The following is a 23,549-nucleotide window of genomic DNA, read 5'->3' as shown; positions in this document are numbered from 1 at the left end:
GCTGGCCTTCCCCTGCATGTTGGAGCTGGGTGACTTGCCCCCTGCTGAACTTCAGGCCCTTCTAGGACTTCCTTTTTTTTTTTTTTTTTAATGCGGGCCTCTCACTGTTGTGGCCTCTCCCGTTGCGGAGCACAGGCTCCGGACGCGCAGGCTCAGCGGCCATGGCTCACGGGCCCAGCCGCTCCGCGGCATGTGGGATCTTCCCGGACCGGGGCACGAACCCGTGTCCCTTGCATCTGCAGGCGGACCCTCAACCACTGCGCCACCAGGGAAGCCCTTCTTCTAGGACTTTCTTGATGGCTCTTCCCATCTTATTTGTTTGTGTTTTTACATAGATCCAAAGATATGTTAGTCATGGCTGATGTACAGTGCATATCCAGTGTCCAGTGTCCAGCTTCATCGGGGTTTCCTTCAGCCCAGAGCCACCCAGGAAGACAAATGTCTGCCTCCCGAAGGCCAGCCCCCTTCCTGCCTGCTCTGACCTCTTCTAGCTCCCCTGAAGAGAGGCTTGCTTTCTGCTGGGACTCCCACCCTAACGATGATCATTGCTGTGAGGATGTCTGATAGTTCTTGGCACTCACTTGGTGCCAGGCCCTGTCTGAGCACTTTACATGAACTACCTCATTTATGCATCCGCTCAACAACCGTGGCAGGTAGATCGAGTATCATGTCTGCCCTCGGCTTGTCTGTCGGCTGACCTCGGTGACCCTCCCAGCCCCTAAGTCCGTAAGAATTACGACCTGTGACTGAGGTGTCGTGCTGTTGCTAAGGACGGGCAAACAAACAGCTGAGGATTCCTGGAAGTGTTATACCTTATCTCAAAGGAATGAACTGTTAGAAGCATAAAGGAAAGCAGGGTAAGGTATCTGGATGAAAGGCTGCAGTTTCAGAACCCTTCCCCAAATTCCAGATCTCCCTGCTTGGGCTCACTTAAGTTGGTCCACGCTTTCACTCCATAAGACTGATCGTGTATTCATCCATTCCAAAAATAGTCTTGGCATATACCTAACATGTGGGAGGTGCTGTCTTAGTTATTGATCGTCCAGTAAACCAGACAAATACAGCTCTGCTCTTTGGCACTTAAAATCTAGCAGAGGAGACAGACGTTAAATTGTGAATTAGCTTGACTGTAATTGTCAAGAATGCTAGGAAGGAGATGTAGAGGGAGTGATAGACTGTGTAAGTGGGCACTGACCCCCACCGGAGGGAAGCGCCGTTGGGTCTAGGATTGGAAAGATGAGTGGGACCAGCCAGGCCAAAGGGCCTCCGTATATAATAGGCTTCAGTGTGAAATGAGACTTACGGTGTGACATGGTCAAGAAAGTTAGGTAGCCATGGAAACTGAAAGAAGGCCGTGCCCTTGGAGGTCGGAGAACAGGGAGGAGAGAGACACGTGATTAGGATGCAGAGGGGAGTAGTGGAGCAATGGGAAACCATGGACGTGTCTAGGGGACGAACGCGCTTGGGTGTTTTTCAAACGTCACTCTGGCCTCTGCGTGGAGAATGGGTCAGTGAAGGCAAGAGGAGAGGCAACAGGAGGTGGGGAGGGCTGGTTCAGGTGAGAGGTGATGGTGCCTGGGACGAGAGGGTAAGGATGGATGGAGCTGGAGGGAGGAGGGCATGTCGGAGAGAGACCTGGGAGATAAAATCTACGGAGGAAGATTCTGACGGGATGTGGGGGGATGAGAGAGAAGGCGATGCTGAGGATTGCACCCAGGTTTCTGGCTTGTCTAACGGAATAGGTTCGGGATCGGCAAACTACAGTTTGCAGTCCAAACCCATCCCTCTGCCTATTTTTGTATATAGGGTTTTATGGGCACACAGCTGTGTCCTATCATTTACCTATTGTGATGCCTGCTTTCACGCTACACGGCGTGCTGCCCCTGGGACAGACGGTAGTGGCTTTAGCTGAAATAGGGAACGAGGGGGAGGTAGAGCACAGCTTTAGGTGGAGAGAGAAAAGAGGACAAGTTAGATCTGGGGTCTCCGAGGTGCCCGGTGGGACAGGCAGCTGGCTGTATGGGTCTCAGAAGAGAGTTCTGCGGGGGAGGGACAGCGGGGGACGCTGTGGGAGGAGATGGCCTCAGGATCTGGAACCCGGGGGCAGGAGGTGTGGCGAGGAGAAAAGGGTCCAGGAAAGAGTCAGGGGATTCTACCGTTTTAAGGCCTCTGGCGGCAACCTTCCAAGTGTCTGATCTAAGAGCAGCCCCCCTGGTGGGCACATGGGCAGCAGAAGCAGATTCTGCTGTGCTGTTCAGAGGGATCAGTGGGCCTCCCCAGCTGCACAGGCTTCTAGGACCCCAGGATGCCTGCGGTGCGGTGGGGGAGGGGGGCCGAATACAGAAGACCATGCTGGGCACGATGCCTGCGGCACACAGTAGGCTCTCAGCGATGCTGTGGGATCTGTGTCGCAGGCAGGACCCCCTGCCTTGGGGAAATGGGAACTGAGGGCAGTACGGAGGGGCATCAGCCTGCCTTCCCCTCGTGGCAATCTTGCCTTCCTTTCTCTCCACAGCTGCGCCTGAACGGGGGCCGAAACCCCTATGAGGGCCGAGTGGAGGTGCTGGTGGAGAGGAACGGGTCCCTCGTGTGGGGGACAGTGTGCGGCGAGAACTGGGGCATCGTGGAGGCCATGGTGGTCTGCCGGCAGCTGGGCCTGGGGTTTGCCAGCAACGCCTTCCAGGTGAGAAATCCTTGAGGGCCTTGAACCCTCCATCCAGTCTGATCCTGCCCATCTCTCGTCAGTCCCCATCTTCCATGAGCCCCAGGAGACAGAGAGCCATGGACTCAGAGGAAGAGCCTTATCCCGGCTCCCACGCTGCTCTCCACAGCCCTGAGTCCTTGGGTGGGTCATGTGCTCTCTGGACTCTGGTTTCACGGTCTCAGCTCTGCGTGCCGGGATTCACACTATGCCAAGGGCTCCTCCTGGGCCATCCCGATGTGCCTTTTGCAGACAGAAGCCACTCAGTCCTGTGGGGCAGTGAAGACCGCCCAGCCCAACACCCCAGACGCCTTAGCTCACCCAGAACATGCTTCCCCACGGTGTCGACGTCCAGGCATCCTCTCCTTGGTTGGCTGGTAAATCCCCAAGCCTTGTCCAGGGCCCTTTCACAGCCACTGCACCCTCCTCCCCACCGGCCCTTCCTTAAAGAGAGGGACTCAGCTGAGGGCAGTTAAGCTCCTGCCCCCTATCAGAAGAAAGACAAAATCATTGCTTTCTGGACCCTATCCTATGGGAGAACATTGTCAGAAAGAGGCTGGGGGCCGGAGAAGCAGGAGCCAGGAGGCTCCGGGTCTGTTCCCAACCGGAGCCCTACCAGCCGGCTGCGCAGTGATCTGGGGCAAAGCGGCCACCCTTCTATGCCTCCCCGTGACATGGAATGAAGAGTCCCAGGTCCTCAATATCCTGGCTCTAAACACTCTCCTTCAGCTTCTCCCAGAACAAGAAAATGTCTGTAGCTCCCCCATCCTGCTTTGCTAACCCTGATTTCAGCCTCTGTGCCCAGGTGGCCTGCTCGGGAAAGGGGTTTCTTAGGAAGGGACGTGGGAGAACTTGGGCAGCCTTGCTGAGCCTGACTGCCTGCTGGGGGCTGCCCAGGGCCCAGGGCAGGTGCTGGGCATCCAGAAGGGGCAGGCCTCTGGTACCCGGGGCCCTCTGGGAGCCTGGCTTCGCAGGGCCATGTAATGTTTCTGCTAATACTGCTTATGACAAGCTAGGGTGCTCTCCGGTTCTTCAAGGAGAGTCGAAAAACAGTGCCCATTACAACAGAGTGGCTGTCCAACTGTTTTTGTTCCCCGTCGGCTCGTTCCTAAGACACCTGGGCCTCACAGCTGAGGCTGTGAACGGGCCTGCCCCTGATATCAGTCCCAAATCTGCCCCTGATTGCAAGCCCTATCCCTTCCTGAGGCCCCAGTTTTCTCTCTAGAGGATAAGGGTGTGTAGTCAGGTTCTTTAGAGAAACAGAACCAATGAGATTTATGAACGTGGAACTAACTATTGACGTATGTGAATAGATTTCTTCTCTCCTGCCAATTCTGATCAATTGGTAGTGTATTCCTGGAGCTGTGTTGAGAAGGATTCTGAGAGCACAGTCAGGCTTAGAGGAGAGTGCTGTGATTGATTAGTAATGTCTGCCCCGGGCTCAGGGAGAGGGAGTGGGCAGCATGAGCTGCCATTCCTGATACACAGCATTGAACAGACCCTTAGCCGTGCTTTCCAGAAGGGGGGAGGGGCAGAATCCAGTGTGAGGGTCTCACTCGCACCGCCACCAACAGCCTGCATGACTTGGGTAAGTGACTCTTTGTGCCTTGGCTGTCTCCACTGAATAATGGGATCGTAAAGGCTTGGGACTTTTGTGAGGCTGAAATTTGATAGAATATGGGAAAATGACAATTCTAGGTGACGTACCGCCCATTTTGTTGTTGTTGTTGATTCATCCAGGAGACCTGGTATTGGCACGGAAATATCAACGCCAACAAGGTGGTCATGAGCGGAGTGAAGTGCTCAGGAACGGAGCTGTCGCTGGCGCACTGCCGCCACGATGGAGAGGACGTGGCCTGCCCCGAGGGCGGGGTACAGCACGGGGCTGGAGTTGCCTGCTCAGAAAGTGAGAGCTCCTGGGTGTCATAGCCCACCCTCCCTGCCAGGCTCCAGTAGGGGATCAGAGTCTCACTGATGATTCCTTGCAAGGCTCTGAGGCATCTGTTATGAGCCGAGCAAAAGAGGAAAGCAGAGATGGATTTGTGTTAAAGTGGAAGAGTCGGGGTCAAGAGGAACTACCCGCACCCGCACCCTGGAATCTTGCCCGATGACAGTGGAGAGGAAGGCAGGAGGGAGGACTTGGGAGTCTGGGAGCCTTGGGTTCAAAGGCCGGGTCACTGTAGATTATTTAAGTGGCCTTAGGCGAATTTAGTGACTAAGAACTTGTTCTTCTGGGGAACATGCTTCTGGGTTAACAGGTGAAGCACACGCTAAGTGCTCGATGAGTGTCAGCTTCCTTCCTTCTGCCCTGCTCCATACATAATTTCCTGGGACTTCCCTGGCGGTTCAGTGGTTAAGACTCCATGCTCCCAATGCAAGGGGCACGGGTTCGATCCCTGGTCAGGGAACTAAGATCCCGCATGCTGTGTGCGGTGTGGCCAAAAGAAAAAGAAAGATCATTTCCTGCCTGTTTTCACACCCTGGGGGTGATTCAGCCTCCTGGTGACTCCCTGGGAATCCTAGAGAACTTGACAATATAGAAGGGAAGCCCATCCCACTCCTCCCCCACTCCTCCCCCACCCCAGCCAGGATTCAGAATGACCATCTCAGTATGTTCCCTTCCATGCTGAGAGGACCCATTGACAGCACTGCAGGCATGTTATTCTCTGGATCCCCCCCGTCCTTGCCTTATCATATGATTCCCTTGTGAATCTGGGAGGTAGGAGAGGCCTGGAGTCTGGCCAGAGAACTCCAGACCAGACCCTGCCTGCCACTATTAGCTGATCTTGGCAAAGTTAGTTAACGGCTGTCATCCACAGTCTTTGTTGTTTTTCCTGGAAACTGGAAATTAGATTGTTGTTGTGACAACAAATGCAAGCACTTAAGGAACAGTGATGCACTGTTGTTAACCATCACGGAGAACTAGGGAGAAGATTAAACTTGAACTCAGTCACTTCTCCCATCAACCCCTTTTAGACCCACTCAACATCTCCTAACCCTTGTAAGGCAGGACTCTCAACTCCAGTGCGAGCTTCTCTGGGCAGACGTCATAAGCTGTCGCATCCTGTCTGAGAGGAGAGAGTGAAGTGACCACCCTTACCAGCCCTCCAAGGGGAGAGCATCCAAGCAAAGGGGTCTTACCCTCATCAGGAGACTTTTCTTAGCTTAATGATTTATTTATGTTTATAATATATCATTTTTTCCAAAAGGAAATTAAGATAATGTAAACCTAAATAAAATTCAAGGTGGCATAAGATTAAAGCAGATTTTTTAAAAAGTAGGTATTGGCAAAAAGGTAGTGGCTCAAAATGGTGCCGAGAGAGGTTAATAAAAAATAATGTACTATACAGTCCTATACATTTACTGCTATAGACTCATATACATTTACTATTGTAATTATACAGTGAGCTTCCTAGCAGCCAAAGGGAAGAGGGAAACCTGGTCAATAATATAATTCACAGTATGCAATAGAAACAAACCCATGAGTCAAAGAGAAGTCCACTATTCTAGATACTGAGATCAAAAGGAACTTCTCATTATGAGACTGAGAGTTATGAGATCAACAATGCCCGCCATATCCTCACGGCAGGCAAAAATTGACTTTCATGGGGCTATTGCTCAGAGAACCCCTCAGCTTGGACTGAAGGTATCAGTCAGAGTCTGCAGAGGGGCAAAAGTTATTGGGGCCTGGAACACTGATCTGGCGTAATACTTTATTCAGAAAGAGAAAGTATATTCTTCAGGCAACCCTTTGTAATTACTTTTTCTCATCCAAGCAACTACATCCTAAACCTGGAAGTTCTCCCTGATATCACTCTGTCTTCCTCATCATACCCCCCAGAGTCGAGCCATCTGGATTTTTACCTTTCCAGAGTTTCTCAACTCCCTTTACCTTCTTGCATCCCACTGTCCATCCTGTACACCGTGTTACCACAGAGGCTCCTCCCTGGGACCTCCCATTGCTTCCCTTCCCTGAAGCCAGGGTCAGTGCTTGTCCCCCGCTTGTGCTGCCTCATGTTCCAGCCCCGTCCAGGCTTTCCCACCGACTTAAGTGAACACAGGGTCTTGCACAGGCACGTGTTGTCCAGCCTCATATCAAGCCGCCTTCCCTGCCCACCCCTCCTCAGTACACGCAGGCCTTGGTCCTCCTTCATGCCTCAGGGGCCTGGCATGTGCTACTGAGATTAGCATCTCAGAGCAGTTCCCTCTAACCTCTGCTCATCCTCCATGGAACAACTAAAATGCAACTGCCTGCAAGGAAGTCTTTCCTGACGCCCTCCCCAGACTGGGTCGCCTGCTATAATTCCCAAAACGCCGCGTATTTCTCCTTCGAGCTCTGGTCACAATTATAATGAAGTAATTAATATGTGCTGTCTGTCTCTGCTGCCATAATCTAAGATCTTCCTTGTTAGCACTGTCCAGAGAGGCGAGCGCAGTGCTCGCTGTAATACTTGATAGACGGGTGGATGAGCGCACGCCTCGGGTGAGCTTCTGGAGGATGTTTTGGGTGTTAGGGAGGTCAAGGCCCCATTCCATGGCAGGTGCTGAAAGCCAGCTACCGGCTAAGTTAGGCCATGTTACCTTAAGACTCCTGAGCTGGAGGGAGGGCTGGCCTCCTCTCAGAAAGAGGAGGGGCCGGTGGAGACCCCTCTGCCCAGCTCAGAGGGAAGCTGAGGGGCTGTCCAGTGAGTACTGACTAGTGTGCAGACAATGAATAAGAGACCACAACACCCTCAGAAAAGGTGCCGGGCTTCCCTGGTGGCGCAGTGGTTGAGAGTCCGCCTGCCGATGCAGGGGACACGGGTTCGTGCCCTGGTCCGGGAAGATCCCACATGCTGCAGAGCGGCTGGGCCTGTGAGCCATGGCCGCTGAGCCTGCGCGTCCGGAGCCTGTGCTCTGCAACGGGAGAGGCCACAACAGGGAGAGGCCCGCGTACCGCAAAAAAAAAAAAAAAAAAGGTGTGCCCAGGACACAGTGCCTGCAATGCTGCATCCCAGTCTGTGCCCTCCAAGAGGAAATCGTTCTCAGCAGATGGGAGCCTCCCTACCCCTCATCCCATTTGAGTGCCCTTTCAGTCCCTTGCAGTTCCACACCCAGTCCCTGCAGGTAGGTTTGCTCTCTAGAGGCGGCGGGGCCCCATCACTGAGAATCTACTGGGCTCCATGTGCAGCCTGGGGACCATGGGAAGGAGATGCAGACAAGCGAGGAGTGGTCCGGGCATTGGTGAACTTGAGCGCAGCCAAGCTCACAGATGACACCCACTTCAGAAATTTACAAGCAACCTGTCAGGAAATAAAAGATGGATGGGTCTTGTAAATGGTTCACATACAACATTTTTGTGAACTGAAGTACATAGAAATGTTCAATGCAATCTCACTTTTAAAGGGAAACTTACAGTTAATCCTTTGGTCAATACAGTCTCACTTTTAAAGGAAAAATTTAGTTAATCCTTTGGTAAAGAAGCTAATCCTTCTAATACAATTGTTTAGCAAACATAGATTATAGCCATTGGTGATTTTTTTTGTAACACCTGCTATGTGCAACGCACTAATTGAGTAAGTCAGGCTTGTTTTGTTTTGTTTTTTAATTAATTAAATTATTTTTGGCTGCATTGGGTCTTCGTTGCTGCACGCGGGCTTTCTCTAGTTGCGGCGAGCGGCAGCTACTGTTCGTTGCGGTGCGTGGGCTTCTCATTGCAGTGGCTTCTCTTGTTGCGGAGCACGGGCTCTAGGCGCGCGGGCTTCAGTAGTTGTGGCGCACCGTCTCAGTAGTTGTGGCTCGCAGGCTCTAGAGCTCAGGCTCAGTAGTTGTGGCACACGGGCTTAGTTGCTCTGCGGTGTGTGGGATCTTCCCAGACCAGGGATCAAACCCGTGTCCCCTGCATTGGCAGGTGGATTCTTAACCATTGCGCCACCAGGGAAGTCCCCAAGCTTGTTTTAAAAGAGGTACCTGGGGGAGAACGCTCATGTAGAGCAACGAGTGCGAGTGGAAACTGGTAGAACCTGATATACATCAGAGCCTGGAAAGTATGCAACCCTGCCCCCCAGCAGGTTCATTTATAGAAATATATTCTAAAGAAATAAAGTTACATACACAGATTTGCTACAGGATGTTTATCACAGCTTCATCTTTAACTGGAAGGTTTCAGGCAACCCTTGTGTCTAAAAGTACGGGATAGGGTTATGAATAAATATTATGGAGCCGTGAAATGGATGTGGTAATGGATATTTACTAACAAAGGAATATGTCAAGTTATGTTTTAAGGGAAACAGTCTTAGCAGACTGTAAACCTACATACAGTATTACACATGGTGGAAAATACATTTGTATCATTCCCAGAAGAATCAGACCAAGAGTGTTCTCTCTCTGCATAGCACAATTTCATTGTTTTTGTAATGCTTTTTATTATGGAAAATCTCAAGCCACTCAGAAGGAGAGAAAATAATATAACGAAGCCTCGTGCACCCATTACCCACGTTGAACAACTGTCCATATTTTGCGTACATGCACTGGGATCTGCAGAGGCGTCCAGGAGGACTCTCAGAGAAGGGGGAGGAATTGGGGGCAGCGATCCACAAGGAAGGTGACCTGGAGGGGGGACACCAGGAGCCAGTTCTAGACAGTGAGGCTCGAGCAGGGATGGAGGCTAGTGCCAGCTCAGGAATCAGACGGAACCTACTCAGGAAGGGGTGAGGGGTCTCTGGCCTTGTCTGAATCCTGTGTCTGCCTTCCCAGCTGCCCCCGACCTGGTCCTCAACGCAGAGATCGTGCAGCAGAGCACCTACCTGGAGGACCGGCCCATGTTCATGCTTCAGTGCGCCATGGAGGAGAACTGCCTCGCGGCCTCGGCCGCCAACACCAACCCCACCACGGGCTACCGGCGGCTCTTGCGCTTCTCCTCCCAGATCCACAACAATGGCCAGTCTGACTTCCGACCCAAGAACGGCCGCCACGCGTGGATCTGGCATGACTGCCACAGGTGAACCCTCCCTGCCAGCGCCATAGGCTGCGCCAGCCCGAGGCACCCAGATGGGGTTCAGAATCACAGGGTCACTTAGGGAGAGCCGAGAGGCCACACGGTCCCGGGGGTGGGGTTCTCCCCAGCTGGAGGGATGGCTCACTGGCCTCCCACATTTGCAGATGCCATTCTCTCTTCCCAGGGGGCCCTGGCCCACCTCCTCTTCCCCGAGTCCGCTCTCTCTCGGCTCCAAAGTCTCTACCGTTTTGGAGACAAATTTTGTTTTGAGAACCCCGTGCCCCTCCATTGACCCTCAGTCGACAGTTTTCAAGTGTGTCCACAGCAAGTTCGCGCTCTGCAGGGTGCTTGGGGTTTTGCAGTTGTTGGATTCTGAATTCATTTAGGAGTGTACTTTAAGTACCAGTATAAGTTTTAAACATCTCTACGAAGGCGGTGGGTGTGGAGACAGGAGTTCTAGGCCAGGAGTCATGAGGCCTGGTCTCTCGACCCAGCTGTTGCATGATGTCAGGCCAGCTGGGCCACGTCAGCCGGGACTGCTAATACCCCTTCCAGCCCTCAGTCTGTGGCTCTGTTCCCAGTGCTCTATAAATCGTGGACAAGAACAGAGTGCAATCCCAGAGCCAGCCCTAGCTGGAGCCAACAGAAGCCTCCCTGTTCATCTCCCTGCCTTCCCCCTTCCTTCTGTCCCTTTGCCTTGATTCCTACCCTCATCCTGAACCGGCTGCCAGTAATGGTTCTCATTTTCCTGCTCAGACCTGAGCTGGGCAGGTAGAGGGAGCAGAGTGAGTACAGTTTTGAAAATGAAGGGAGGGAGACCCCTGCCATTCAACCCGGCAGCCACGCCCCGCCCCCCACCGTGAGGGGCCACAGACTTGGGCACGGGGAGTGTGGTTTCTGTGCTCAGAATCAGGAGCTTGTGCACCAGGTCCCTGCTTCTCAGAGCGGGGCCGGCGGGCTGGCAGCCTCTGCAGTCAGTGCTGAATCCAGTGTCCTTGGCTGACTCACAGCAGAATCTGCGTGTTAACAGGTCACCAGGGGACTGTGTGCACAGCAGTCTGAGAGGCCCCGGTCTGGCTGACCACCAGGCATCCTTCCAGCTCTAAGATGTGATGATCACAGTTAGGGACATATGAACTAACATCTACTGAGCCCCTTCTAAGTGCCAGAGCAGGGAACCCTCGTTTTCCTGAGTCTGGAAACGGCGGCTCTGCGTTCATGGGACTAGCCCCAGGTGAAGTCGTGGAGCAGGGACCCCGACTCGGGGCCTCTCTGACTCCCAAGCCTGCGTTCTGCCTGGTACCTCCGCCCAGTCTTCATCAGAAATCTGTGTTGTGCGGCTTTTTCATGTCATAACTTACGGCCTAGTCACATTCGAATCTGTTTGGGGATAGAGTTGTTTAACCCATTTCAAAAGAAAGGACTGTGGAGGGCTTCCCTGGTGGTCCAGTGGCCAAGACTCTGTGCTCCCAATGCTGGGGGCCCGGGTTCAATCCCTGGTCGGGGAAGATCCCACATGCATGTCACAACTAAAGATCCCGGACGCCGCAACTAACACCAGGCACAGCCAAATAAATAAATAAATAAAAGGAGTACAGTAGAACTCAGGGGAGCTGATATTCCTTTATAGTTGACCCTTGAACAACACGGGTTTGAACTGCACGGGTCCACTTATACGTGGATTGTTTTCGATACATATTGTACCTCACTGTATGCATTTTCATTATACAGCTTTTTAAAAATAATTTATTTATTTTGGGCTGCGTTGGGTCTTCGTTGCTGCACATGGGCTTTCTCTAGTTGCGGCGAGCAGGGGCTACTCTTCGTTGCGGTGCGCAGGCAAGCCACTGCGGTGGCTTCTCTTATTGCAGAGCACGGGCTCTAGGCGCGTGGGTTTCAGTAGTTGTGGCACGCGGGCTCGGTAGTTGTGGCTCACGGGCTCTAGAGCACAGGCTCAGTAGTTGTGGCGCACAGGCTTAGTTGCTCCACGACATGTGGGATCTTCCCGAACCGGGCTCGAACCCGTGTCCCCTGAGTTGGCAAGCAGTTTCTTAACCACTGCGCCACCAGGGAAACCCTATACAGCTTTTAAATTAACTCAGTGTGGGGAAAAGTTTATGTCTGATTAGAGATTACAATACGTGGAATCAAAAGAATTAGAGCTTGAGTCCCGAATCTATCCAAACGGTTTCAGCTTCCTGCCCTCGGGTGAGTCATTTATCAACTCCTTTGTTTCTGAGGCAGTGATAGCAGTACTTGGATTTTCAACTTCACGGGGGTCCCGTGCCCCTAACCTCGGCATTGTTCAAAGGTCAACTGTAATTACTATCCGTATGTCCTAAAAGTCCTAATTAGCCAAAAAAGTTTAGGTCTTTATATAGAAGCATGGAGGTCTTCTGCAGGGAGAAAGTCAGAGAGTAAAATTAAAGCCATGACATATGGGTGCCTGATTTCCTTCAGAGAATACATGGCGGAAGTGCTGTCCTGTGGGCCTACAAGTAGAGGGTAATTGCATCTCTGCCCTGCATGGGCACTCCACCCAGACATCACATGGTAGGAGTCTCCCTGTGACCTAGGCTTGCCCTCCAAGGAATGGTCTTTTCCCTAAGAATACACATGGCAACGTCATGGAAGTGTTTCTTCTCATCTGGTGCTCCAGGAACCCTGACCCCGTCCTCCCCACCCCTACCCCAGCTTTTCCTGTGTTCTGTTTTCTTTCTTTGTTTATAGATGTTGCAATCAATGGTTTGGGAGGGACGGGTGGGAAAGAACATACTGGCTAAGCATATGTTCCTTCAGGCCTGGACCTCCTGGACCATGGCTGAGAACCTCTGACCATAAGGACCCCAGAGGGTTTAAGAAACTCTCCACCCCTGGCCTCCAGAGCTCCAGGGAGGACCTTTCAACAGGAATCCTGGCCCGAATCTCCGTTGGGTCTCTTTGGGAGTGTGATGAAAGCTGGCCCGTCCTCCACTCAAAAAAATTATTTCTCGATTTAATGTCCTATTTCAGCAGATTTACAGATGCTGAAGCCCATCTGTGGAGCCAGAATTAAGAACCCTGGCTCAGGGCTTCCCTGGTGGCGCAGTGGTTGAGAGTCCGCCTGCCGATGCAGGGGACACGCGTTCGTGCCCCGGTCTGGGAAGATCCCACATGTGGCGGAGTGGCTGGGCCCATGAGCCATGGCCGCTGAGCCTGCGCGTCCAGAGGCTGTGCTCCGCAACGGGAGAGGCCACAACAGTGAGAGGCCCGCGTACCGCAAAAGGAAAAAAAAAAAAAAAAAAAAGAACCTTGGCTCAGAGTAGTGTGTATGGGGAAAACGATAGCTCCCAGTTTACTTGATACGATGATGAGGAACAGAGCTATGTTCTTTGACAGCCCTAAGATGAAACAAAGAACGGCCCCCTTAGGAGTCTCCTCCCCAGCCAGACCTAGAGGGAAATGCCCTGCACCATTCTCTCTCATATACCTGGCCCTTGGTTGATGATTTTTTTTTAGCACAAGCCCTCTAGTGTCAGGTATTCTCTCCCTTCTGGGCCCAGGATGGGGGTCCCCGTCCTGCTTCTTGTGTCTCAGGGAGTGGGACCACACCTGCTCCCCTGGCACACGATGTTACAGCTTTGACAGCTGGGCACAGAGCAACCCGGCGTCTCCTGGCTCTCAGCCCCTGCTCTGTCCCAGGGCTCAGTCTCCCTGCTCCTCACATCTTGGGGAAGCCCGGGAGAGGAGCTGGGAGCTGGAGTGGCAGGGAGGTGACAGCCAGCACAGGTGCCAGCCCTCCGGTCAGGGATGGCCCGGGTACAAAGGGGGGACTTTCCTTCATTCCGCCCCACCCCCTACCGTGTGCGGAGCAGCCCCCGTATCAGGTCAGAGCCCCACAGATTCAGTGCGGCCTCTGTGAGACAATTTTAGGCCCTCATCCTACCCGTGGGGCTTTGTTCCAGCCAGGGGCTGCCTAGCACATGAGGAGGGCGGGGCAGAGCAAGCAGAAGGGACCCTGCCCTTTGTGGCCACACCTCCTGAGGCTGGAACACACCCCCAGATTTCTCTGAAATGGGGATGGGAGCCTTTTCCCAACCATGGCTGAGTGCCGGCCACGACTCTCCATCCTGGAGGCACCGGAAGACTTGTGGCTGGTGTGGGAAACGAAAAAGAGTGAAACATCTCTACAACGCACACTGATGCTCAGATCGAAAGTTTTATTTGGGCCCGAGATGACCTAGGGTAACAGAACATACCCACACCTCCCTTCTTGCTCTGGACTAGCTGTGTCATCCACGTGTTCACCCAGCACCTCCTGCCTCGGCTAGTACCGTGTCCTAGAATACTGTGATGTGGAGTCTCATGGTAGAAAGCTGTCCTTCCTCTCATCCAGATTACAATGACCTCCCTCTAGTGTCAGGTATTCTCTCCCTCCTTAGACTTCTGGAATTTCTTTGCAAATCGGAGTTTCCCTATCTTTATCCCATGGATCAGGCCCCCTCTTAGACTTCCCAAGTTCAGGACACTCAGCCTGAAAAGAGGAAATTTCCCCTGATCACCTTCCCAGCAGCCACGATCCATACCCCCTGGGATGTGTGTGTGGGTGGTGGAAGGTGGGTGCCCCTGGGCTCCACAGCCAACCAGCTGGGAGGGAAACGTGGCCCCGGGGCTGATATCCACGGTTGCCCCAGCGGTAAAGCACAGAGGCTCCCGGACCTCAGCTAGCTAGCATGGGGAGGCTCCAAACCAGCTGCTTCCCTCCCGATATCCACAAGGGAAAAACTGAGGAGCTGAGGAAGACGACTCTTAAATCGAGTCTGCAGGAAGCCAGGGGAGCGGGAGAAGGTCAGCCTTACAAGAGTCCATCTGTGGACTCTGTCTGAATTTTGTTTAGACAACGGAACATAAACCTATTCCTCTTCAGTCTTTCCAGCCGGTAAACATGACAACATAAACCCATCTCTGAAAGAGGCAGACATGTTTTAGGCGATGAGTCAGACCTCATGTCTCACCTTGCTCCTTCAAGAAGCCAAAATAGACTCTTTCAGAGTCATCCCTTCAACTGCCACAAAATGCATCCTTGTGACCGTTCCCTGTGGGCCCCTGGCTCAGCATTCTTTTACCCAGAAACATGAGTGACCTGGGAAAAGCCCAACTTAGGAACTTCTGACATTTTTTTTTAGCACAAGCCCAACACAGGAAGAAGGGAAAAGAGCCTCTGATTTCCTCTCTGAAAACCTGTCCTTTTTTTTTTTTTTTCTGCGGCCACTGTTGTGGCCTTTCCCGTTGCGGAGCACAGGCTCCGGACACGCAGGCTCAGCGGCCAGGCTCACGGGCCCAGCCGCTCCGCGGCATGTGGGATCCTCCCGGACCAGGGCACGAACCCGTGTCCCCTGCATCAGCAGGCAGACTCTCAACCACTGCGCCACCAGGGAAGCCCCTGAAAACCTATCCTTTCAATTCCCCTCTTCCCTCTGTCCTCTTCTGCTCCCGATCCAGCGGGGGGACCTGAAGCCAACCACCTGAGGCCCGGGAGGCGGGGAAGCTGCTCTCCGGGCCTGGGGATAATCGTAGCCATGGTAATGGTGGTGGCAGTAATTAAACACGACTCCATCACTCCTGGGAGTAGTGGTAGTAAGCAGAGAGTTGACAGGTACTAAGTGCTGCTCTGTTCCAAGCCCCGTGTTAGGTATTTCTGTGATTTCTCCTACTGCATCCTCACAGAACCCCTGATGGGGGATCGTGCTGTCATTCCCTCTTTCCTGCAGAGGGAACTCAGCTCGCATGGAAATGAAACATGTGATTCTGTTCCCCAAGCCTTGGTACCTTGTTCCTCAGTTTTTCCCCATTTTCCAAATGTCCCTGTAATGACAGAGATAAGTGCGTTGCAGCCGCTTGTGATACATGTGTAGCAGCTTAGGATGGGCCTGGCCACCGAGAGCTTTAGGAAGGCCCCAGGGCAACATGCGGCAGCTGTTTCCCTTGTTTATTCTGCACCAAACACAGGCCTTTCCAAGAATCCGCATCTGTTCTCAATTCCTGCCAAGTGACCGATTGGCACACCATTAGGTAAACACTCAGCCGAGGGAAGAGCCACGGGGGTGTACAGACTCTCTCCCCCTCTACTCCTTCCCAGGGCCCGCAGGGTGTGCCTGCCATCCTCTCCCTCCCACAGGGCCTAAGAGCCCTCTTTTCGCCTCTTTTTTTATTTACTCGATGCCAGGAGCACAGACTTCGGCCTCCGTCGCCTGGTTCAGGACACGCGTGGGTCCCACTCATCAGCCCCTGCCCTTCCCACCCCTCCTCCCCCTCTGCAGTCTCCCTCCCTCCCTCCCGACCACACTCCCACCTTAAAGGTTTTCAAAAGACAGGGAAGAGTCACTTGCATTTGTCTGCAGAAAATGTCTCAAGTAGGCATGGGCTGTGATAGCCGCTTTAGCACCCCGGAAGATGTTACACACATTTACTGAAAATGTCCTAATTTATTGAGCTTATTATTGATGCCGGGCCCTCTGCTCATCAGTTCATCTTACTATTCTCCCCAACATCCTGTGCAGTACCTGCGTCATTATTCCCACTTAGGTGATGACAGAACTGAGGCCTGGGGAGGTGAGCGGGCTGTGTCCCTCCAGAGCCCACATAAGCACCATGGTTATTAGCTCCATCCCCCCTTTCCTAATGCCCTGTTGCTGCCCACTCCTCTCCCGCTGGCCGCCACTTTGGACCACACTGCTCTGCCCATGGTGTCCCCAGTGGGAAATCGCCAGCTGGGCCATTGCGTGCAGGCGGCCGTCACTCCAGAGACTGACATCCAGGCCCCCTCTCTCGCCCCCAGGCACTACCACAGCATGGAGGTGTTCACCCACTACGACCTGCTAAACCTCAATGGTACCAAGGTGGCAGAGGGCCACAAGGCCAGCTTCTGCTTGGAGGACACAGAATGTGAAGGAGGTATCTCTGGCGGGGCAAGGTGGTGCTGGGAAGTTTCGGAGGGACTCACGTGCACTCACCCGGCTGGAAGCCGAGGCCGGGCGCAGGTCTCTGTGTCACCCTGGCCACTGCTGACTCTCCCCGCGACCTTCCTCACTGGGGATCCCATGACTATAGCCTGGGGCTGGGGGTTAGGCAAAGCCTGGCTGTAAAGGCACCTGGGTCCCCAGAGTTATGCTGACGGACACTGGTGGGTCCACGTGGCCGCCCGGGTAGGGCCCAAACCCTTGAACCTGACACGCAGTCCCCTCCCACTCTGGCTGCTACAGCCTTTTCTCCCTGGGTCCCAACACAAGTGCCCCGCCACACTGGTTCTTACCTCCAGGTTCAAGTTAAACCCTCACTCTGAGGTTCCCAGACCCTCTCGACTGCCCCAGGCAGAGGCAGCACCGCGCTCACACCCCTAGTCAGCTGCCACGCCTGCACCATGACCACCTGTGCGCGCACCTGCCATCCTGGCCTGACCAGGCTCTCCCAGGGGAGACTCGATGACCCTTGTCAGAATGGCCGGAGCTTAGAATAGCGCCCAGATGAGGCAGCCTCTCGATAAATGGGTGCGAATTGTCAGTGGTTGACGTGGCCCCTGACATACCAGGAAATCACACAGCAGATGGGTTTTGAGCACCTACCATATGCCAGACAATGGACTGACCCAGGAAGGGTCAGAGAAACAAGCCAGACCTGAGTCCACATTCAAGTGCAGATTCCCCAGAGGGAGACAAGATGACCCCAGCATCAAGCTCAACAATAAACACCAAAAACCCAGATAAGCACACGCTTCATGCCTAGGCTGATATTCCTTGGAGAGGCCAAGGTGGGCCAGAGTGGCCAGGGAAGGCTTCGTGGAGGAGGGAGCAGTGGGTTGTGGGTAGGGAAAGAGGGAGGGATTCCATCAAAAGGAGAGCACGGAAGGGATGGGCTGCTGAGCCCAGGTGAAGCCAAGGTTGTCGGCCTGGGAGAACAGAGAGATGCTGAGGGTGGGGTCTGGGGATGTCACCCACCCAGCAGGGCTGCTCGGGGCCCTTTGTGGGCAGGGTGGCACAGATGGCAGAGGAAGCCTCTTCCGGCAGAGGGGTCATGGGTGCGTGGTGACTGGGCTTCCCTCTGCCCCTGCCTTCAGACATCCAGAAGAGTTATGAGTGTGCCAACTTCGGCGAGCAGGGCATCACCATGGGCTGCTGGGACATGTACCGCCATGATATCGACTGCCAGTGGGTCGACATCACCGACGTGCCCCCTGGAGACTACCTGTTCCAGGTGAGGGGCATGAGAAGGGGCTCCGGGCCCCCGCTGATGGGAGGAGGTGTCTCTGCCTTAGCAAGTGGGTGGGTAGCCGCCTTCTGATGGTGCCCAGGCAGAAAACGCATGGAGGCCAGGCCATCTAAAGGGCACGGAGTCCTACGCCCGGAGGCTGTCGCTGTCACCCAAGTAACCTAGGTATGTGAGATATGCAGGCCGGTGGGGAACTGCAGACCTCCTGAGACATCAATTCAGTTGACACCTGGTGCTTGCAAATCAGGATGCATCTGAAGGCCAGATTTGGTCCTCAGGCCGGGAATTTGTGCACAGACTCTAAGGCGACCTACACCTCTTGGTGTCCTTTGGAGCTGTACTTTCACCTCCACCCCATCTCTCCCAGTGCCCTCACCCTGCCTTGCTCTGTGCTGTTAAGGCTAAAAGCAGTCACACAAAGAGCCATTCACTCCCAAGTGTTTGTGACTTGCCTCTCCCAGAAACGTTTGCCCCATAGAAGGGGATCTGCAGAGGGGGCAATTTTCAATGCAAAGAAATGAATCTATAATGGTAGGCTGTTAGGGACTAGAGATAGCCTTTCCAGTGACTGTTTGAGTGGAGACTTCCCAGGACTTCCACATGCGCTGTCCAGGGGGAAGGCCCGCCCTGAGGAGGAACTAAGAGGGCTTGGCCTCCCCTCTTCCCGCATATAGCTGCAGGCTCCAGCCAGGGCCCTGACTGGTGGAGGGGCCAAGGGGCACTGTATCCCCACCATCTCCCCTTCTGGGGCACAGATTGGAGGCTTCGTTTCGCCTTCTCATTTTTCCCACATCCCTACCCGTCTTGCTTTCAAGCTTGATGGTTGGGTGGCAAGTGGGCGACCAGAAAGCTGTGTTGAAAGCTTTCCTAAGGGGGCATTCAACCAGCGCAGGGCCCAGTCACGGTCCCCACCCTATAGACAGTCCTGGGAGGAACCAACACCTGCAGGGAAGTGACCACAGAGGGGTTTTGAAAGTTTCCCTGGTCAATTTCAGAGACTGAAAATCAGACAGCCGAGCGTTTTTCCACCCACAAGCCCAGAACCGCAGACTTGGAGAGGACCGACCGAAGAGCAGAGTGCTTTCTATTTAAAAAACTGAATATCTGTGTCTGTGCACGTACTCCATGCGTGGTGGTGTATGCTTGAGGTCTGCTGTCCCTTTGCCTGGGGGACGTGTAGCATCGTGTATTCTGACAATGTCTATTTAATAACTGCGGCTCCTTGAAGATCGGTGATGGGCCAGAACCTGCCTACACCCTGTGAACCCATGGTCTCATGTAATACCCCAGGGATGAGTGTTACCATTACTCACATTTCACAGCCAGGCCAACCCAGGTCACATGACTCCGTATGCTGTGTTCTCGACTCCTAAACTAGACAAGTAGCAAATTAACTCATTAGGGGCTTGTTCATGGAAAAGACTGTCCCTTGTGATAGATGTGGAGCTTTAGCCGTGTGAGAGCCCCGGCCTGAGTCACCGGTTCTCTCCATTCCCACGTGGACCCAAGTGCAGGCACGAGTACTCTCCCGGCAGGAGAAAGCCAGGCCGGGGAGGAGGTGGCGTTCCATCCGGAGGGGCCTGTGCGCAGAGGCTCAGAGGCAGGGCTCAGTGCGTTACTAGGTTACTAGGTTCCTGGATCCACAGCAGATCTTTTTTTTTCAATATAAGGTTGCCACGGCCACTGCCAATTTATTTATTTTTCATTTGTTTGTGGGTTTTTTTTCAAGTTTTTAAAAATTGAGGTATAGTTGATTTACCGTATTACCTTAGTTTCAGGTGTCCAACATAGTGATTCAATATTTTTCTAGCTTATACTCCATTTATAGTTATTAGAAAATATTGGCTCGATTCCCCGTGCTGTACAATGTATCCTTCCTTGTAGCTTATTTATTTCATATACAGTAGTTTGTACCCCCGCCTTGCCCCTTCCCTCTCCCCACTGGTAACCATTAGCTTCCTCTCTGTATCTGTGGGTCTTTCTTTTTTGTTATGTTCACTAGTTTGTTTTATTTTTTTAGATTCTACATAGAAGTGATAACATGCAGTATTTTTCTTTCTCTGACTTATGTCACTAAGCATAATACCCACCAAGTCCATCCATGTTGTGGAAAGTTGCAAAATGTCATTCTTTTTTCCGGCAGAGTAGTAGTCCATTGTGTATATATGTACCACGTCTCTATCCAGTCACCTGTTGATGAACACTTAGGTTGCTTCCACATCTTTGCTGTTGTAAACCACAGCAGGTCCTTTGTCTAAGGAACTAAAGCCAGTGATCCCCACGAGATTGGAAACCATATATCTGAGAGTCTGATGGGACTGTGCACCCAAGTGGGTCAAGCAGGCCCTGATAGCCCCTACTACCCACACGGTCACCCCACAGGGACACCTGGGTGGGCTCCCTCAGGGCATGGCTGTCCATGGGCAAGGGGCTGCCTGGGCCTTGGTGCAGGGGGTTTGTCCATCCTGGACATGGGCTGGGGCAGGGGACAGCTAAGGTTGTCCGGTAGAAAAGAGATCAAAGAAAAGTAAGGTCACCCCAGAGCGGGACATTGACCAGCCTTACCTAGAGACACAGAGTCACGGTGGTAGCCTGGGGCCCCCAGCATGGCCTGCACTGGCCAGGATGCAGGGCTGGGGGCTCCCACTGGCCCGTTTCCCACAGCAGCTCTGGCAGGGCCCAACCAGCCTACTAAAGGGTCACACCCAGGCCCTTCTGGAGGGAAAGGTCCTGAGGGCCCCAAACCTACAGAATGTGCCTTAACTAGCAGGCTACCCCTCCCCCATCACACTGACCTAGGGCAGCACTGCCCCCCTTGTCTCCCTGGGCTCTCAGCCCTTCCACATGTGGCAGGGCCCTCGGGAAAAGCCTCCATTGTGTCCTCCATACCTTCGCCCACAGCCCCAGGCCCAGCTTCTGTCCCTCCCCCTCCCCCTCCCCCTCCCTCCCCTTTCTCCTCTGGGTTCCTCACCCCAAATCCCCCTTTTCTGTCTGCTCTCAGAAGCCCCCTCAAAATGACGGTCTTCCTGCCCCTGCTCCTTTGGGCTGTGCCCTCTTTCCTAGGATGATGCAGAGGAAGGGGGACAAGCAGGCCCAGTCTCCCCGAGAGCCCAGGCCCTGCACTGGTGAGCGGGAAGGGCTTGGGGGTCCCCTAGAGCAAACCGAGGCCTGGAGAGCAGAAGGGACATGTCCAATGTCACACCGCCGGGAGCAGTGTCGTCTCCAGCACCCAGGGCAGCCCCCCTCCAACTCCCCACAGCGCCCGGGCCTTGCCCCCACCCCTCCCAGCACATCCTACTCCCCGGCTCCCTTCTGGCGCCTTCAACAGCCGTTCCGTGGCCTCCCCAGGCCCCAGCTCCTGCCTCTGTACCAGACCTCCCAGCGCACCCAGGACGGGGTATGACTGTGTGTGTGTGTGTGTGAATTACACTGAGACAGACAGAGGTACGCGGAGGTCTCACTCCTCCAGGCCTCACCCTCCTCTGCCCCCCCTCCCCGACCTCATCTCCGACCAGCTCTGCGCCCACCGGGCTGCTTCTGGAACACAGCACCGGCCATGCTTGCTCCCTTCCATGAGGTCAGCCCGGCTCTGGGGGCAGGCCTGGTCTCAGCATCTCAGCTGGGCCTGGGACGGAGGGTGGCCGGGGCGGGACCCCCTCCAACCAGACTCTCCCCCAGGTCGTCATCAACCCCAACTACGAGGTGGCGGAGTCCGACTACACCAATAACATCATGAAGTGCAGGACCCGCTATGACGGCCACCGCATCTGGATGTACAACTGCCACATAGGTAAGGCCCCCGGGCCCTCCTGGGGAGCACAGCGCCTCAGGCCTGCCAGGTCCCCCCACGCCGCAGCCCAACTCCAGGAGACAGGCAAGAGCTGCCCCACTTTCTCCAGGAGCCAGAGCAGCTTCCTAACTTGGGTGAAGACTTCAGGGAATGGGGCCAGCCTCGCGTTTCCACACGCAGGAAGGACACTGTAGACACCACAGGCCTGGATGGAGACCGGGTTTTCATAGCCAGCTCTGGCTAAGGAGAAAGGACGGGGCAGAAACCGGGCCGGCCCAGCATAGACCCCAAAGCTATTTCAGGGCTGGAGCTGAGGCTACCACCTCATTACGCATGAGACCTCAAAAATGGGGGCACCAGCAATTTGCAGGCTCTGTATCGTTTTCCTGTCGAGAGCTAGAAGCTAGTCAACCACTGTGGCTTCTGGTTGCCAGTAAAGAAGCTTTTCCTCGCGTTATACAACCTGGGTTCCGAAAGGGGAGGCTGAGCGGGAAAAGTGATGGCCTCGCTCTCGGTGGAGGAGAAAACGAAAAGCACTAGATTTAGTCGCTCCTTCACTCGACTTTGACAGAGCAGCTGACATGGGCCTGGCCCTAGAGATGGCCAGCACCTGTCGCTGCCCTGGGGGTGTCACATAGAGGTGGCCGCCCGAGGAGGGTGGTGGCCCAGGGACCCTGTGACCTGTGCATCCGGTTTGCCAAACTCTTGTCTCCCTGATGCCCACCCTTCAGGTGGTTCCTTCAGTGAAGAGACAGAAAAAAAGTTTGAACACTTCAGTGGACTCATAAATAACCAGCTCTCCACGCGGTAAAGCAGTGACATGGTCACCTCCTGCCTTTGGGCCACAGTGCATCTTCCCCAACGACCGACAGCCTCGCCCTGCTCCCCTTCATCCAGCCCGGCCCGCCTGTCTCGACCCCCTGCAGCCCCGGCCAGGCTCAGGAGGAAGGCGAGGAAGGCGTGTTCCTGACACCTGCGGGCTGGGAAGGCCTCTGGGGCTGGGGCTTGTCCACGGGGCTGTGGGAGCAGTGCCAACGGAGAGCCATCCTGTCCAGGACCCCAGCGCACAGGTTGTCACCAGCTTGTCCCATCCTAAGCACAGTCCACTCCGAGTCTCACCACCTGCCTGGCTCACCACAGATAACATGGGGCCATTTTCTTCTCAAGTTACATGCTGGCAACGTGAGTGATCAACCCGAGGAGGTCTGGATGAATCCCATTTCTCCTCCTCTTAGGTCGTTTCCAGCCAACTGGAGTAGCTAGACTTCTCTTCCAATTAAACAAACTGCCTCTATTCTATCCACACATATAAATAATGCTGCCACACGTCTTCTGATTCAGTGAGCTCAGAGCTGGTACTTCTCTCCCCCACACACCCCCATGTCCTCTTATTTTTCAAGATACTATTATTATATTCTATTTTCACAGACTTTGAAACACAAATTTAGTGGCATTTCATATTGGGCATCTGGGCCTTTGAAAGTATAGCTCAGAAAAAAAGCAGCCCGCCTGTGTAAGTGACTTCTCTTTCTGTCCTTCCAGTTCTGTAACTGATTCAACGGTGCTATAACCAGGGTCCTGGGTGATGAGGACACTTACCGATCGCCATGTGTCACCACAGACACTTACACATACTTGAAACTTGGAATAAAAGATTTATGACCTGCATGTGTGTTTCATTTGGGCCTCTGCACGCAGCCCCTGAGCAGCAGAGCTCCTTTCCCTAGTCGGCAGTCAGGGAGCTTGGCACCCTGACATGTGCTCTCCTGCAGGGACGTTGAGTTCCTGGGCCCCTCCCGTCCGGCGTGGCCTCAGGGGCCTCGTTCAATGCACACCAC

The 23,549-nt window shown here is 53.9% G+C and overlaps 1 protein-coding gene across 1 annotated transcript in view; it reads left to right on the top strand.

Moving 5' to 3' along the window:
- Positions 1–23,367, top strand: part of LOXL2 (lysyl oxidase like 2) — a 97,447-nt gene extending 74,080 nt beyond the window's left edge. Inside the window, exons 8-14 of the mRNA XM_082656742.1 lie at positions 2,516–2,683; positions 4,442–4,607; positions 9,437–9,680; positions 16,495–16,610; positions 17,770–17,906; positions 21,600–21,711; positions 22,443–23,367. Coding sequence (XP_082512868.1) covers positions 2,516–2,683; positions 4,442–4,607; positions 9,437–9,680; positions 16,495–16,610; positions 17,770–17,906; positions 21,600–21,711; positions 22,443–22,522 — 1,023 coding nt within the window. The 3' untranslated portion in view covers positions 22,523–23,367. The remainder of the gene's footprint in view (positions 1–2,515; positions 2,684–4,441; positions 4,608–9,436; positions 9,681–16,494; positions 16,611–17,769; positions 17,907–21,599; positions 21,712–22,442) is intronic.
- Positions 23,368–23,549: the final 182 nt, after the last annotated feature.

This window comes from Grampus griseus (genome assembly GCF_964374135.1).
Source record: "Grampus griseus genome assembly, chromosome: 6".
NCBI lineage: Eukaryota > Metazoa > Chordata > Mammalia > Artiodactyla > Delphinidae > Grampus > Grampus griseus.
Note: the sequence above shows the minus strand (reverse complement) of the source record. Positions and strands in the feature narration are given on the sequence as shown.